The sequence below is a fragment of the Ursus arctos genome, unplaced genomic scaffold (assembly GCF_023065955.2).
Source record: "Ursus arctos isolate Adak ecotype North America unplaced genomic scaffold, UrsArc2.0 scaffold_22, whole genome shotgun sequence".
Taxonomy (NCBI): Eukaryota; Metazoa; Chordata; class Mammalia; order Carnivora; family Ursidae; genus Ursus; species Ursus arctos.
The window spans coordinates 20,941,442-20,958,837 of NW_026622897.1; the positions used below are offsets into that span (position 1 = coordinate 20,941,442).

Sequence of the window (17,396 nt, forward strand, 5' to 3'; positions counted from 1 at the left end):
AAGGAGAAGGAAGGAGGGGTGTGTGCAGGTGTGTACGTGTGCGTGTAGGGGTCGCTTGTTCCCGTGCGTTTCCAGTGTGGGGTTTGGGTGTGCCTGTGTTTGAGCAGAGCCCGTGTGTTTCCGTGGAGATGAGTTTGTTGGTGTTTGACACAGGAGGGTCCAAGCGGACAGGAGCCGGTGCGCTTGAGAAGGGGTTCAGAGTGTCTTCCTGGTGCCTCCAGGCCCTGGGTTGTGGCTGCACATTTACCCTGTGGGGGAGCCTGGGGGCAGAGGTGGGCGTGGGTCATCTCTGATAACAGCGGCCAGCCAGCGTTCCCACCTGCTCTGCTCCAGGCTCTGCCCCGAGGGACTGTTGCTCCCCCGGAGGGTCAGCACCTTTCCCCAGCAGCACCTAGAGTGCGGAGCCAGCCCTCCCCTCCCCTCATCGCTAACCTTTTCCTTGGAGGAGAGTTGGTTGGTTGGAAGTCTTACTGATGTGAAACAATCTTGAAAGGGCCTGTCTCCCTGGCTTCGCCCTTCCCAGGGGACAGGCTACTGCAGGAAATGGAGTCTTGGTTTTCCTTCTTCATGGTCGCTTTTCTCTTTTAGAACCCCCACCCCAGGTGCCCTACCGCCACCCCTCAGCATATACGCACAGCGCCTCCCTCTTTCCCCGAACCCCACCCTCAGCTCCTCTTACTCTCTCAGGCTCCCACTGGGAATTCAGGAGTGGGTCCTCCCCTGTGGACACCCCGAAACCTCGCTGTTCCGGAACCGCCATTGCGGGGCAGCGTGCCTCGCCAGGGGAGAGAGGTCTCCCTGCCGCTCCAGATGTTCCAAAGCAGCCATGCTGAGAGCCACCATTCTGGGGCCAGAGCTGGAATTGTATTCACCTCCATCGAAGTGCCAGGACTGCCCATGGCCCTGCACTGTCCCTGCTTGGGGGCTTGGGGAGTACCTGCCCTAGAGAGGGGACAGCCAGCAGGGGGGACGTCACTCTGGAAATCAGTGAGGAGGGGTACTGCTTCTGGAGCTGCTATGGAGAGGGGGTGCTGGCCAGCGGAGGGGTCATCTGGATCCCTTTGGGATGGCTATCAGGTGGCATGATCAAGGGCCCGAGCCCTTCTCAGGGAGGTGATGTACCCAGAGAGAGACAGAGCAGCTTCTCCGGGGAGGCCTGCTCCCTCCCTCCCACCCTATGTTCCTCACAGCCCAGCAAAGCACCTAGAGTCTGGCCGTTGCACGGGGCCTGAGTTTAGTGGGGGACAGAGTCTGGGTGGCAGTGTCTCTCCCCCTCTCCCTGGGCGGCTGTGTGCGTCCTGTGTCGTGTGTGCGATGGCCCAGCAGCCAGGAGGAGAGGGGAGCAGGGTTGTGGTTACAGTAGCAGGTGGGAGCTGTGGTTGTGGACCCTTCCCTTTGCTGGGATGGGGAAACCTTGGGTGGAGAGGAGCTGCCGCCCACTGGGGCAGGCCTGGACCGACCAGGGGTCCCTGCAGCTTCCGTTTGCCGAGAGCCCGGTGTCGGCCTGGCCTAAGGCTCCAGGCTTTCAATCTCAGGATGCTTTCCAGACGCACACACCTCTTAGCACTTGCCCTCGCGACCTACGTTTCACAGAGGAGGAAACTGAGGCCCTGAGAGTTGTAGGACCTTGTCCAGGGATGCCCAGCCTGTGACTGCAAAGGCTGGGTCAGGCCTCGGGTTTGTGTCCAGACCCCTTTCCTCTGCCTCCAGGATGCCAGAGGTGCTCGGAGGTCTGGGGAGGGGTGGCTGGGGTTTTGGCTCAGGCTGGCCCTCTTGGGGAATGAATAAGGAGTACGTGAGATTTCCTGGGTAATAGGGCAACTTCCAGCCTGGAGCTCTGCTGGGACCACACCAGCTTTGTTGGTTGATACCAGCTCATTGTGTGGTCCCATAGCCTGGAAGTCGGTAGTGATGAAGGGGGGTCAAAGTGCTGATAGCCACTTCTGCAGAAACCACGCCTTCCTGGTGATAAGGGTTTGCTTGTGAGCGTAGCCACGTGTGTTTGGCAAAAAGTGTGGCACTTGGTGGCTCCGCCGGCTCCCAAGCTGAGCCTCTGGCAAGCCCCTGGCACCTCGGGTGCTCAGGTCTTTGCAAAATAAGGGTGTGGGATGCTTTAACTTGGTGATTTTCTGTCCACACTTGTTCTGGTCATTTGCTCATTCATTTTAGACATCTGTTTGTTTTGGTATTTGTGACCTATCATGCAACAGGTATCGAATTTGGTGCTGGAGATACTGTGGACCGTACGAAGTCCTGCTTTCTCGGGGTGCACGGATTTATGAGTACAGGAGATAGCGTGGTGTCATTGCTACAAAGGAAATAAGATGGGGGCGCCTGGGTGGCTCAGTCAGTTGGGTCGTGATCCCAGGGTCCTGGGATCGAACCCCTCATTGGGCTCCCTGCTCAGTGGAGAGCCTCCTTTTCCCTCCCCTCCCTGCTTGTGCTGTCTCTCGATATCTGTCTCTCTCTGTCTCTCAAATAAATAAATACGATCTTAAAAAAAAAAAGGGGGAGTAAGATGGGGTAAGGAGGAGAGTGTGGGGTAGAGAGGAGACTCCTGGTTGGGTAGTCTGGGACTGTGTGTTGGGGGCAGCATGGAAGGGAGAGTGGCCAGGACAAGGGAGGCCAGGGAGGGAGGTCCGGGCTTGTGATTCCAGACCCCCCAGCATTTACACTGCAGTCAACCCCTGCCTAGAAAAGGACTCAGATGTCACACCGTTGGCACTGACACCCCCCCCCACTTCAGTCCTGCCTCCATTCTCAAATGGGGGTCGGGGTGTGGAGGGGGCATGCAAGCTAAAATCCTTACCTTTGGGGAGGCGAAGGCATGTTTAGGAAGCGCTGGGGAGGCCCGGCGGTTATCGAGGGCTTTCTCAGTTCAGTGGACAGTCATTTGTACATCGTGTAAGGTTCGGTGTTTATTTCTTTACTTTTTTTTTTTTTTAAAGATTTTATTTATTTATTTGACAGAGATAGAGACAGCCAGCGAGAGAGGGAACACAAGCAGGGGGAGTGGGAGAGGAAGAAGCAGGCTCATAGTGGAGGAGCCTGACGTGGGGCTCGATCCCGTAACGCCGGGATCACGCCCTGAGCCGAAGGCAGACGCTTAACCGCTGTGCCACCCAGGCGCCCCTATTTCTTTACTTTTAATCACAGAACAGACTGACTAAAACATACTGTTTCTTAAATGATGTTTTAATCCACCCCACATTCCAGACAGCTGCAGCTTTTGGATTCCACTTAGCACACGAAGCAGCAGTATGGCTAATAGTTGCTATTCATGGAGCGTTTCCCATGTGTCTTTTCTTCGTTATCCTGTTAACTGGTACAACGAAACTCGTGGTAGGGGCTCTTTACCTCCATTCTACAGATTGGGAGACCGAGGCTTAGGGGTGCCAAGCGGCAGAGGCAGGGTTCAGTCCCAGTGGCCAGTCCCCCACACAGCTCTTGGCCAGAGGAGGCAGTTCCGTGTGACCTGCATGCCAGCGCAAACGTGGCCATCCGCGTGGGCCCTGGGCAGGTGTGGTGTGCGAGGGGTAGCTGAGAGGCCGGTTCTGCACAGGCACTGGGGCAAGTTGCCAGGGTCAGGAAGACAGTGTCACCCTGAATTGAACTGTGCCTCCACACTCAGAACGCTGACAGCCCGGGAGGAGGGGGGCCGATGCAGGAAGAGTGGAGACGTCTCAGCTCTGCCAGACTTGAGACCTTGGAGCAGTGCTCGCTGTGGCTGTCCCTCAGAGTGACCGGGGTCCTCCGCAGGCATCCCAGACGCCCTGGCCTGGTCCCCTGCTGTCCGATAGGAATGCAATGGGAGCCAGAAATGTAAACCACCTATGTAACTTCAGATCTTATAAAATGTTAGGTTAGGGGCTCCTGGCTGGCTTAGTTGGAAGAGCACGCCACCCTTGATCTCGAGGTCATGAGTTTGAGCCCGATGTTGGGTGTAGAGATTACTTAAAGTAAATAAAATTTTATGGGCCGCCTGGGTGGCTCAGACGGTTAAGCATCTGCCTTCAGCTCAGGTCATGATCCCGGGGTCCTGGGATCCAGTCCTGCATCAGGCTCTCTGCTCAGCGGAGAGCCTGCCTCTCCCACTCCCTCTGCCCCTCCCCCTGCTCCTGAGTGCTCTCTGTCAAATGAATACATGAAATACATAAAATATTTTTAAAAAATAGATAAATAAATACATAAAATGTTTAAAAATGTTAAGTTAGCCACATTTTTTAAAATGTAAAAATAAGAAGGTGAAATAAATTTTAGTATTTTAATCCAGTATAGCCAAAATATTACTGCAGCGTGTGATCAGTATAAATAATTTTTAGGTGATAGTTCACTTTTTTTTGTACCAAGTGTTTGAAATCCAGGGTATGATTTCCCATGACAACAAACCTCAGTGTAAACCAGCCACACAGCAAGGACTCCACAGTCACACGTGGCTGGGGGCCACCATGTGGGACGGGGCAGGGCTGGTGCTGTCCACTGTTTTCAGAAGAGGCATCTGGAAGCCAGAGGAGGGAGGGGACTGGCCATATTGGTAGTGATCTGAGGTCCAGCCCCAACTCTGGTAGTGCTGTTAGCTTTGGCTCCCTGGGGCCAAATTCGTGGGCTCCTGGGTGGGAGGTCGGAGGAGGGAAGCCTGCCCAAAGCCCCTACCTGGGACCCTGGGGCGGGTCCACAGCCCCACCAGATTTTTCCTTTTCTTGTCCTAGCTCTGAGTCCATCGCGGTTGATTCTCTACCCTGTCACACACCTTCAGCTTTCTCACCCAGGGAATGGAATTCAGAGCCTCTGTCCCCCACCTCCCAGGCAGACACCAGAAGTATGATTTTCAAGTGGTTCCCTCTGGTGTCTTGTGACTGGCAGCTGATCAAGTGGGTGATACAGTGTTTCTATCCAGGAGGCTGCAGTGCTGGGCTGGTCCGGGTGTCTGATGGCAGGGGCGGGGGAGGGGAGCAGCCTGTGGACCCCAAGGTGGGGAACAGAGAACCTTCTGTGCTTCCGTGGGAAGCCTGTCAGGCCCCTTTCCCTCCAAGCTTGGATGGCCAGACAGACGGCCCCATCTGCCCACTCATGGGCCTTGAGGCAGTTGGCCAGTGACTCGGCCCTCTGCTCTCCCATGTGAGCTGGGGCCAAGCAGGCCTCACTTCCCAGTGCTACGGTCACACTGTGCTGCTCAGTGATGGGGGAGGGCAAAGTCTGCAGCCTGTGTCCGGCCAGGGGTGGGGCGGAGGGGATGGAGCGAGTATCAGACTCGCTGTTACTGCCTCTTCCTCCCTTGCTCCAGTGACGTCCCTGATGAAGTGATCCGTTTATTAATTCAGTGAATTTGTATTGAGGGCCTACTGTGTGCCCGTCGCTCTTCTAGACATTGGTGATAACGGCACCGAACAAAACTAAACAAAAATCTTTACAAGCAGGGGCGGGGGATCAGAATTGTGGGGTGTGTATGGAATTTTTGATGGCTGGTAGCGAAGGCGAACAAAGAAATGAATGAAGAGCTATCAAGCCCCTGTCTCTCTCAGTACACAAGGAGCCCTTAGAGGGTTTTTGAGCTGAGAAGTGATGTGGGCGACTGATCTGTTCTGGAGAATTGCCATTAACTGGCCATCTCCACCCAAGAATGAGTGATTAAAGTAGGTTGTGGCCCTACATGAGCCCCGTGGCCTGTGTCAACATCTTGCCTTACCTAGCGATTGTATGAGCCGTATGAACGTCACCGTCCAGCTCGAGCGCCCTCTGGAATATTAGCCACGGACTCTGAGCTGGGAGGAATCGCTGTGGGCCAGCTGGCACCGCTGAGATTCACCCACCTTGACAGGAGGAAACGTGACCCTGGATCCTAAGGGGAAATGTGTGTAAGCAGGTGTCGTACAGTCCCGCTCTTCGGCTGGACGGCGCAGCCACCCAAGTTCAGGGCCCAGGAGGCCTGGCTTACCAGCTGAAGGATTTGAGTCCCGTGCCAGCGTGCGATGTGATAAGTGAGCGCCGCGTTCGCCAGCATTCCTGGAAGTCTGGTGTCCAGATGGAGGGCCGTACTAATCCCGCGGCTACAGGAGCACGCATTGGAAGCGTGCTGGAGAGCTTCCAGAGGAGCCCTGGGCGACGGCAGCAGAGAGAAACTGTGTCCCACCAGGAAGCTGCCTGAGAAGGAGCACGGGAGGCTGCTCGTGGCTGTCGTAGGACTTGGATCTGATAGAGGACTGACTTCCTTTACTTGCTCCTAAAGGCAGCAGGTGGACATTCGAGGGATCGTGGCATCTAGGAAGTCATTCCTTCCCAAGGAGGGCTGTTGAGGCAGGAGGGGGTCAGGGGTCAGGCATGTGGGCTCAGGAGCTAAGCAGCCCGAGTCCCGGTCCTTGTCCTCCTCCCTAGCTCTACATCCCTAGGCAAGTGGCTGACCCTTCTTATGCACTGGGTCCCTGTCTCTACAAGGGAGGTCGTGATGGTGTTTAACTCATAGGGTTGAGATCATACTTGGACAGTCCTTCAAAGTGTCTAGCAGAGTAGTTCTCAGCGTTTGGTAATGTCTGGAGACAAGCTGGTTGTCACAACCAGGGACTGGTGTTCCTACTGGCATCTAGTGGAGAGGTCAAAGATACTGCTAAACATTCCATGGTGCACGGACAGCCCCCCACAACAGTGACTTACCTGGTCCCCAAACCAGTGGTGATGGGGTGGGGTCCTTAAGTGCACCGTACATTGTAGTAATTTACAAGGGATGTAATACACGTTTAATCTCATCTTATTACTCGTGTGTCCGATGTTTACATGCTACCTTCTGAACTTTAATAGAGTCTGAAAATATAAAGAAGGCTCCCAGACCACAGAGGTCATAGTCTCGTGGGCCAGATACAAAACACATATGAACATAACATAAAATTATATTATGTGATAAAGCATCTTGTGTAATCCAGGTACTCTGATAGACTCTTGGTATAAACAAGCCTCCAGTTTCAGAGGTCAGAAGATAGTGGGCAAGACGTGAAAAGCAGTAATTATATAATATGAAATTATATTACCTGTTAAGTGCCAGAAGCAAGTTATAAACAATCTTTGGTGGGAAGAAAAACAGCGGTTGCTTAGAAATGTCGGAAAAGACTTCATAGAGGAAGAGCCCTTTGAGCTGATGCTAGAGTGAGGGTGTCCTGGGTGGGGAGGGGCTTAGGGTATCCTCCTGCTTAGGGTGGGAAGAGGGGAGGGGGAAAGGCAGCTCCTGTGGCCTGCCTGGGAAAAGGGTAGGAGGTGTGCCTTCAGCACCCGTGACCCGAGGGTGAAGGGTCCTGATTGCCACCAAGGAGCTTTGGCTTTTCATTTAAAGAATGGGGAGCAATTGAGGCAGGAGGGTGGTTTGATCCAAATTATTTCCTGGAAGCATACCATGTTGGCAGTTCCCAAGAAGGGGGTTGAATGAGGAAAGACTCAAAGAGACCAATTAGGAAGCAGGTAAATTGGGATAGGATCTAGACTAGATATGTCTCCAGAACTGGAGATGGAGGACTGTATTCTAAAATGTTTCTGAGGGGCACCTGGGTGGCTCAGTCGGTTAAGTGTCTCCCTTTGGCTCGTGATCCCAGGGTACTGGGATCGAGCCCCATGTCAGGCTCCCTGCTCAGTGGAGAGCCTGCTTCTCCCTCTCCCTCTGCCACTCCCCCCCCCTTGTGCTCACTCTCTGTCTCTCCCTCTATCAAATTAATAAATAAAATCTTTTAAAAAAGATAAAGTCTTTCTGAGGCTCTAGACCATGTGGCCTTCATGCTGCATCTGCGTTTTGTTTTGTTTTATTTTGTTTTATTTTATTTTATTTTATTTTATTTTATTTTATTTTATTTTATTTTATTTTATTTGTAATCACTACACCCAACATGGGGCTCAAACTCACAACCCCGAGATCAAGGCTTGCATGCTTCTCTGACTGAGCCAGCCAGGCGCCCCTCTGCTGGGTTTTGTAAAGCCTTACATCTCCAGTGCCTCCCACAATGCCAAGCATTCAGTAGGAGCTCAGTGAGCACTGGTTGGAATGAGGAAATGGGGTAGAAACAATCGTGTTTAGTAACTGTTTAGTAGGGGTGGCGTGAGGGGGGTGGATGTTGGAAGAATTTATGATCCTGTGGGGACCGGGGTGGAGGGGTGGAGCTGGAGACACAGGTCTAGTTTGGGATGTGTCAAGTTCGAAGAGTTAACGATCATTCAGGTAGGATGTGCCGCGGGGAGCCAGAAATACTGGGATGGGATCTGGGGAGGAACTGAACAGGGTAGGAGTAGTGGGCAGACATCTGAAAATGAATGAACTTGTCCTATAAAAACAGGCGGGAGAGCAAAGGTTCAAGGACAGATCCCTGGAGAACGCCAGCCCTTAAAGGGAGTGGGGCCAGGACAGACTGTCACCGAGGTAGGAGGGACACGGGGAGAGTCGGGACCCAGAAGCCGAGGAGGAGGCATCGGCTGACAGTATCACAGGCTTCAGAGCAGGAGGAAGAGAGAAAATAGACCTTCCTCAGGTGTGACAAGAGGCCACGGATGGCTTCTGGAAGAGGAGCCGTGTCTGCATAAAATTCCGGGTGGGAGCCAGAGGTGGTGTGGGAGTGGCTGCGGCCCAGATACAGAAGTCTGAGCAGTGGAGGGAAGCGTGGACATGCAGGGGTGATGGAAGAGGAGGTAGAGGCAGAGAGGGGCTTTGTTCTGTTGGAGGGGGAGGGAGATCAAGGTCTGTTTATTAGAGAGGAGTGAAGGGGAGAGAGTGGGAAGAAACAGGGCAGAAGGGGATCCCTGGTCCCAGTGGTACTGGTGCGGGCAGCAGTGTCCAGGTGGAGGGCTTAGGAGGGAACGGGAGGGCTGGCCGAGGCTCCAGGCGGCAGCTCCAGGTTTTTCCCTCCAGAACCCAGGGACGGTGCCCACAATTACGTGACTTGCTCAAGGTCTCTGAGCCAATAAGAACGGAGCCTCTGAGTCCTCCCCCATTAGTCTTCCCAGACCTCTTCTCAGGTTCATTCAGCCTTGTCCCTAATGGGCCCCGGGGCTCCGAGGGGCCTGGCGTCACGCTGTGTCCTTGGGTGGAGCAGGTAGCTGCTGGGTTCTTGCTGTGTGTGAGGCGCGTGAGGCAGGGCGTAGGGGGCTCAGTTCCTCCCCCTGTGCCCCGGGTTCTGCCCTGCAGCAAGGGCTCAGGTCAGCGCGGGGCGCTGTGGAGTTCAGCAGAGCACCTGCGAGCGTGCGGACTCCCCTCCCGGGGTCAGCTTGGCTTGGTGTGTTCTGTGTGCAGGTCTCCCTGGCTGTTGGTGGCAGGCAGAGGCTGCCACGTGCGCGACGTGAGTGGAGCACAGTCCTGCTCTGCCCCCCAGGTACTCTCCTGGGACTGTCCCCGTGTCCTTTCATACCCAGGGGCCCGGTCAATAATGCGGGGCAGCCAGCGGCTGGGGGAAGGCTGTGGGTCGACCGGAGGCAGCAGCTACCCAAGAAGCTCGGGCTCCGGGAATGTCCGCGGCTGCCGAGCTCTGGTCTTGGCTTGGCCCAGCAAGGGGAGGAGTGGGCTGATGAAAGCCCTGATCGGGGGTCTCGGAGCAAGCTCGAAGCCGAGTCAGTCTGCCTCGCACACCATCTGGGCTCAGACCTCCCCGTGCAGGCTTTCCGGCGCTTCTCTAGCTGTCTTGTTGCTCTGCTCGGGATCTGGACTGTCAGCTGTGCTCAGCGCCCGCCGGAGGTCTCCTCCGCCCAGGAGTCACTGTCCTTCAGTGACCGTGGAGCTCGCTGTGCGTGGGGCTGGCCATCCTGGCTTCGTGTCAGGGAGGTGGGGGGTTTTTGGTTTTTGTTTTGTTTTTCACTTACGAATGCCTGGACCCTGCCTGGAACCAATGAAATGAGAATCTTGGAGAATGGGACCAAGGCAGCTGTATAGTTCTTAACTCCTCAGGTGCTGGCCTTGCGCCAGTCGCGTCACCCGTGTTGTGACCTCCTAATACAAAGGGAGCTGGTCGTGAAGACTGAGGGAGAGTGGAGGGGAGCGGCAGGTGTGGGTCATAAAGTCGGGAGATGTCCGGGCTGGACGGATGCTGGTGGGGAGCTCGGCAGCACAGGGCGTGCTCCTAGCGGGTGATGGGGCACCACCTGGGCGTTGGGTAGAATTCGTATCCGGCCTCGCCCACTGAGTCAGAAGGCACACACCGAGGTTTGAGCAGCCTGCTTAGGCCGTCGTGCGGACATCCTCATCCTCATCCTCCTTGTCCGCCTCAGTGGTTCTTAATCCTGATGGGGTGTTAGGGTCACCCGAGGGGCTCGAGCAAATGTGGTGCTGGGCCAGACCCATCAAGTCAGAATTCCCAGGTGTGGGACCCGGACGCTTGTGATTATATCTTATTTTTAAAAATTTTTAGCACCCCAGGCGATTTTCCTGTTCAGTCAAGGTCAAAAACCATCCACCTGAACCAGTGTTTCTCAGACTTACTGTGCAGATGATTCTCCAGGTGATCTTATTCAAATCAGGTTCTGATTTTGTCCGTATGGAGGGGCCCGAGATCATGCATTTCTTTCTTTTTCTTTCTCTTTTTTTCTTTCTTTCTTTCTTTCTTTCTTTCTTTCTTTCTTTCTTTCAGATTTATTTATCCATTTGAGAGAGAGAGAGAGCATGAGCAGGGGTGGGGAGGATAGAGGGAGAGATTCTCCAAGCAGACTCCCCGCTGAGTGCAGAGCCCGACGTGGGGTTTGATCTCATGACCCTGAGATCATGACCTGAGCAGAAATCAAGAGTCTGACGCTCAACCGACTGAGCCACCCAGGCGCCCCGAGGTTATGCATTTCTGATAAGGTCCCTAGTGATGCCCGTGGTGCTGATCCAATAAATATATTTTGAGCGGCAAGAATCTAGTAGGCTAACTTCCCAGTTTTACAACCAAAGAAACTGAGGGTCCGAAAGGGAGAAGTGACTGCCAAGTTAACCCGAAGTGCTATTCATTCAGTACTTGCTGAGCACTGGCTCTGTGCTGGGCAGTGTGCTGGGTGCTGGGAACACGACAGACCTCATTGCTACCCTCACAGAGCTCATATTCCAGAGGGGAAGGCATTCAGAAAGCAAGCAAGTAACTAAGCTCATTATAGATTGGGAGAAGTCTGGACCGTGCCGGGGTAAGGAATGAATTGGCAGTGGCTGTAGGGAGGTATGGAAGAAGGCATGCCACTTTCAGAGGAGTGATCAGGGAAGTTACTAGAACCATCACTTTCATTGGCTGTCTTCTAACTACAAATCCAGAGCTTTCTTTACTGGATAGGGTCATCCTCTATTCCTACTGGGGTTTGGGGATGGGTGTTCCTGACTGTCCTGAGGATGTCTGGCTCTGGTCCCCACCTCTCATCCCTCCCCTTGCCAAGACTCTCATTCTTTGGTGTTTGTGGACTCAGAGTGGAGCCTGGGGGCAGAACATCGACTCGGTGATAGGACAGTGTTCAGGATAATTGATTTATGGTTTGTAACAAAAACCAGCTCTCATCCTGGTGCTGTCTCCTGCCCTGAAGAAATCATTTGAGGTTTTCCAGGTCTCCCTGAGAGAGCACAAACACTAGAGCTGCCCTCCCTTTCCAGGTGGGTCGTAAGATTCACCTGGGCTGCTTGTGAAAATGCCTGTCCCAGGTCCCACCCTGTCTCATTTAGCAGTCCCCGGGAAAAGCCCTGGAATCTGGGTTTTCAGGAAGCGGCCCAGGGTAATTCTTCTGATTCAGGTGACTGGGGAACACTGTGTGGATGACAAAAATGGTACCTGGCATCCCACGTCTCTTGTTGTGGCTGTGCAAGCTGCCTAAATTCCTTCCCCCGTGACTCTGCAGTGTGGCCCTGGCTGAGTTTGTGTGCATATAGCAGCTGACCCCGTTCCAGAGCCCTGTCCTTGCCATGCCAGCTTTGCCCTTACCCCAAAGGGCCTCCCATTTCCTCTGACCAACCAGACCCTCCCCCACCCGGCACTCCCATTCAAACACTTGCCTTCACGGAGCTTTCCCCCAGCACTGAGAGGATGAGGGCTTGGACACTGTTTGCATTTAGTCAGAGTCTAGAAGAACTGGAGGACCCTCGCCCACCCTCGCCCCCGTGCCTGGCCTGAGTGGATGCGTTTGGCTGGAGTAGTGAGAGGCTGAGGATGGAGAGGTGGGTGGTAGCCAGGACTAAGGGACTGCTTCGGATGGTGGAGAAGAGGTAAACATAGGCTGCATCCAGTACCAATCACAGCGTTCTACGGTTCACTTCCATGTAAAAAGTGGGTTGAGGTTCCTGTCTGCTTCCTGGAGCTGGCCCTTCCCAGGTCATACTGAGGAAGGGGACAGAGAAACCACGCCAGGGAAGCTGGAGTAGTCCAGTCTGGCGTGGGACCTCATCTTTGAGGAGTGGGACTCGGGTTCCCTTCCTGTAGCACAGGCCCCACCTGGACCCCTGATGCCGCCTTTGAGGGCTGACGAGGATGTCCGCTGTCTGGATGGCCACCCCGGAAGCAGCTCTGTGCTTCTGGAGAAGGGAAGGCGGGCTGTGGGTGTGTCCTGCTCCAGGATCTAGGTAGGACGTTTGCAGAGCTGACCACATACCAGTGACTCCTAACCTCCTAGGTGGCCCGAGGCAGCCGGGATGACAGCTCTCCCCAGGAACCCTGCTACCCGCTGAGAAACATGATAAGCAAGTCCCGTGAGTGTTGTCCAAGGATTCCCCCTCCCTGAAGGATGGGCCCCCAGAAGCAGCATCGGGGCCCCCTGGGGGCTGTACAGGGACAGGCAGATAGCCGGCGGGGGGGGGGCCTCTCTTCATCTTGAAGGACAGTAGAAACCCAGGCCCAAGCCCGGTGCTGGAAAACTACAGCCAGGCGAGGGTCCGGGACCGGGTCTGCTTGAGTTGGAGGCTGCAGGGGCCCACAACAGGGTCGGTGCACTGGGGCTCTCCCCGCCGTCCCTGCCTCTAGCTCCTCTGTGTATGTGCCCCGCAGGCTGGAAGCTGCTGGCCATGTTGGCTCTGGTCCTGGTCGTCACGGTGTGGTATTCCATCTCCCGAGAAGACAGGTACATTGAGCTGTGAGGCCAGCTTCCATGTCTTTCCAGCAGTTCTCAGGAGTGGGCTCAGGGATGGAGTGTCATCGGGCGGCAGACCCAGTGGGGCCAGGAGGGTTCAGAGGGCCAGGGTATGACCCCTCCCTTCAGCTGTTAGCATGAAATCCTTCCAGGAGCGTAGGTAGTGGGTTTGGGGGGTAGGGTCTGTGAGGAATCCCCAGGCCCCTCACCCACGTTGCTCCGGAGAAGGGAGAGCTGGAGGCTCTGCCATGAGTTGGTCTCAGAGCCAACTTGGCTTGAGATGATTCTACCCTGCACATCACTCTCTGGGACCTTGGGACCTGTGTCACGGGAGAAGGTTGAGGCTGCCTGGGACACTGGGCCCTGGGCCCGAGAGGTCTGACTGGAGCTCCTGCCTCCTCCCCTTTTCTGTCTCTAGTTTTTATTTTCCTATCCCAGAGAAGAAGGAGCCGTGCTTCCAGGGTGAGGCAGAGAGGAAGGCCTCTAAGCTGTTTGGCAAGTAAGTACTTGAGGCTGTGGTGGGGCAGGGCCTGCGGGCCGGGCCTGCGGGCCGAGCATGGGGCGGGTGGATGGAGAGTTTCACAGGGGTGGGGCTTCAGTGCGGGCTTAGATGGAGGGGAACATGTCAGTGGACGTGGGTTAGGGGAGCCTGTGAGTGAGGAGAGGCCCTTGAACATATGCGTGTGTGTGTGTGTGTGTGTGTAATAACTATATTATTATATGCAATATTATACAGTATATAAATATAATTTATATACTGAGTTGGAGGTTGCAGGGACCCAAAATAGTATATATTATAATTCATTATTTTATATATTATAAACAATATATTTATTATATATAAAGTTATATATTATATTTTATATATTATTTATTTTATTATATCTTATAAATATATTAATATATATTTAAATATGTAAATATATTCTGTATAATATATTACATTATTATATTATTAAAATATATAGTTATATATAATATTATATTAATATGTAATATATAATAATTATATACAATATTATATTATATTATATTATATTATATTATATTATATTATATTATATTATATACTATTAGTCACGGGCCTGACCTGACCCTGATTCTGGCTTCTTCAAGATTAATCCCTTTCTCATCCCTGCCCTGCTCTCACCTCTGTGCAGCTACTCCCGAGATCAGCCCATCTTCCTGCAGCTGAAGGATTATTTCTGGGTCAAGACACCGTCCGCCTATGAGCTGCCCTACGGGACCAAGGGGAGTGGTAAGAGCTGCCGGGTAAATGGGGATGGCGGGCTCCCCTCGGCCACACTGCTTCTTGTTATTTGCTGCCCATGGTCCCAGTGCCCACGTTCTGAGCCAGGCTCCGATGGGGAGGTCAGGGGAGGAGGGGGCAGCAGAGGGAGAGTTGGCAGCCTTTGGAAAGCTAGCTGTTGCCATCAGCCCCTCCCAATCCACGTCTTTTTGTAGAAGACCTGCTCCTCCGGGTTCTAGCCATCACCAGCTACTCCATTCCAGAGAGCATCCAGAGGTAAGGAGACAGTCCCTGCCCTGAGTCCGAGCGCCCTCCCCTTCCTGCCCCCATGCGACAGTCATGGGCTAGCACCTCCCAGCGAGCCTTCCTATCTCTGGTCCCCCGTGGCCAATTTGACCCTTCTTCGCAGCCTGCCTGTCTCCGGGGGAGGCAGGGACGCCAGTGTCCACGGCAACTGAGCCCGGGCATCCGGGTGCCGTAGCAGGCAGCGTATCGCCGTGGCAACAGGCAGGCCTGGGCAGCAGGCGAGGGGGCTTCGAAATGGGGCTTCTTATTAGTCCGCACCAGGAGCTCTCCCTCCTCTCCTCCTCCGTCTTCTGTGCTCTGCTCAGTCTCCTCTCCCGCTAAGGGCCAGGGCTGTGGAGTCAGCAGGACCGTAAGCGGGACTCCCCAGAGAAGCCTGGTCCGTGGGGATCAGGGGCTGAGGCAGCCCGGGAAGGACCCCCGAGCTGGGCCCCGGGCAGACCCCGGGCAGGGGTTAAGCGGAGCAGGAGCAGGGGTCACTCCCGGGCTGAGCACCCTCTTCCCACGGCAGTCTCAAGTGTCGCCGCTGCGTGGTGGTGGGGAACGGGCACCGGCTGCGCAACAGCTCGCTGGGCGATGCCATCAACAAGTACGACGTGGTCATCAGGTCTGTAGGACGGGCTCTCGTCCCTTCTGTTTGGGAGTGACTGTCGAGGGCCCGTGGGGCTCTGGGTGACGGGCATCCTCCTCCCTGCCTTGCAGATTGAACAACGCACCCGTGGCTGGCTACGAGGGCGACGTGGGCTCCAAGACCACCATGCGTCTCTTCTACCCCGAGTCAGCCCACTTCAACCCCAAAGTGGAGAACAACCCAGATACACTCCTCGTCCTGGTAGCTTTCAAGGCAATGGACTTCCACTGGATTGAGACCATCCTGAGTGATAAGAAGAGGGTGAGCGGGGACACGGGGAGGCGAGGGGTCACGGCTCAGGGATGGGGCCCTGCCTGTCTCAGGACCTCACGCTCCACAATGTCTGTCCTGTGGTCCTAAAGAGTCCGTGAGGGGAAGTCGTGAACTCCATGTTCTGTGGGACTTCTGAGAAGCCTGCAGGAGTCAGGTGGCGCCCCAAGCTTGAGGCTGCTGGGGCCAGGGAAGCTGCTGGAATATGTGTTTGCCAGTGAGAAACCTGGGAGCAGAGGAGCTGGTCAGTAGACATCTCCAGGCAGGGGGTAGGTTAGAACAAGGGATCTGTCCTTCTGGGTGTTGTCCACCGTCTTTTTCTCATCCAGTCAGATGCCGACTGGTCCCATGTAGCATTTTTGCCAAGTGTTTAGACAGCCCCACACTTAGGCCCCTTCTATCTGTCTGAATATCCTTGGAAGTGGGCAGTAGTTGGACCCCATACTCTACACAGCATGTCCCCTGCCCCCCCCCCCCCGAGCAGGGCCCTCCCACCTCTCTCTCCCCACTCCTCTCTGTTCGTCCTTCCCCTTTTGGGTGCGGGCCTAGCCTCCACCTCCCTCCCCTCTCACCCCACATTCTTGGGGGGGGCTCTGCCATCACGTGGACCCCATCTGCTGACTAAGGACCACCAGGCTGGACTTGAGAAACAGGTCTTCGCACACCCTCATCTCTCCCTTCCAATCCTGTGCCCCGCAGGTGCGAAAGGGCTTCTGGAAGCAGCCTCCCCTCATCTGGGACGTCAACCCCAGGCAGGTTCGGATTCTCAACCCTTTCTTCATGGAGATAGCAGCTGACAAACTGCTGAGCCTTCCAATGCAGCAGCCTCGCAAGATTAAGCAGGTGCAGGTGATGGTGGGGCGCGGGCGGCCGGGAAGCCCGAGGGCCGGGGTGGGCCATTTCTAGAGGCTTCGGAAGCCCTGGAGGACCCCAGGAGAAGGGAAAGGAACAACCGAGACAGCAGTTTGCGTTTGAACAGCCCCTGGGACAGCCTCCTGCCCACACCTCTGTATTCAGTCCGGTGTGTTTGGCTGCCGGAAGGGAGAGTGTGGACTTTGGAGAACCGTGGGGGCATCTGCCGAGCAGGAAGTTAGGGGAGGGTTTTTATAGGGTTTGGGGCCGGAGTTAGAGGCCTTGGCAGGTGCTGGTCGGGATTTATAAGGTAAGGAGTTGCTGGAACAGTCTGTGGCCTTGACTTGAGAATGACTGGAGTCCGTGCAGTTGCTGTTAGGTCACTTTATCTGTGCTCTTATCTTGGAACGGCCTCGCCGGAATGAGTTAAAGGTGCTCGAGCTTCAGTTTGTCTTGTGGGTCCTGCTTTGGTGTGATAGGTCCGTGCTGGGGGTCATGGTACAGTTTTGCAAATTATGGTTTTCGTTTCAGCTGGTGGGCTTTAGCCGCCAGCTCGTACCTTCCCAAGGACGTCCACACGTGCCTTCTGAGCCCCCAGAGAGGCCGTGGGGGATAGTTGTCAGAGGTAACTAGTAAACATAGCTGGAGCTCAGCTGTCCTGCTTACTCTGTGGCCTCGGGCAGACCGGCCACTTGGAGCCGTGCTTTTTCTTATCTGTATGGTGGGGATAGTATTAGTACTGACCTTTTAAGGCCCTTGTAGGATTTAAAAACATAATTATATAAAACGCCTATGGCAGAGATTGGTACACAGTGGATGCTCACTGTATTTGCCAAATCGTGCATCAAGAATTTTATTCTTCACTGAATATCTCCTCTGATTCAGCTTCATACGTTGAATGCCTCCTTTTGTGGCCATTCAGTCCCAGGCCCCCCATTTGCACGCTTGGGGAGTAAGACATGCACCTTGCCCTGAGGACACTCAGTCTAGCAGAGTAAACATACAGGTTGCAACACGGAGTGGCAGAATGCCTCGTAGAGAGTTGTTCCAGATGCTGTAGGA

At 54.6% G+C, this 17,396-nt stretch overlaps 1 protein-coding gene across 6 annotated transcripts in view; it reads left to right on the top strand.

The window, feature by feature from the left end:
• The window catches only part of ST3GAL4 (ST3 beta-galactoside alpha-2,3-sialyltransferase 4), a 32,766-nt gene that overhangs the window by 10,071 nt on the left and 5,299 nt on the right, over positions 1 to 17,396 (top strand). For 4 of the 6 annotated variants that reach the window (XM_057316644.1, XM_057316640.1, XM_057316643.1 and 1 more), the window contains 8 exons: positions 12,577 to 12,652; positions 12,948 to 13,020; positions 13,448 to 13,528; positions 14,190 to 14,287; positions 14,494 to 14,554; positions 15,093 to 15,188; positions 15,284 to 15,473; positions 16,182 to 16,331. In XM_057316644.1, coding sequence (XP_057172627.1) covers positions 12,637 to 12,652; positions 12,948 to 13,020; positions 13,448 to 13,528; positions 14,190 to 14,287; positions 14,494 to 14,554; positions 15,093 to 15,188; positions 15,284 to 15,473; positions 16,182 to 16,331 — 765 coding nt within the window. In that variant the 5' untranslated portion in view covers positions 12,577 to 12,636. The remainder of the gene's footprint in view (positions 1 to 12,576; positions 12,653 to 12,947; positions 13,021 to 13,447; positions 13,529 to 14,189; positions 14,288 to 14,493; positions 14,555 to 15,092; positions 15,189 to 15,283; positions 15,474 to 16,181; positions 16,332 to 17,396) is intronic. The other 2 variants (XM_026505427.4, XM_057316641.1) reach the window with 2 other exon arrangements.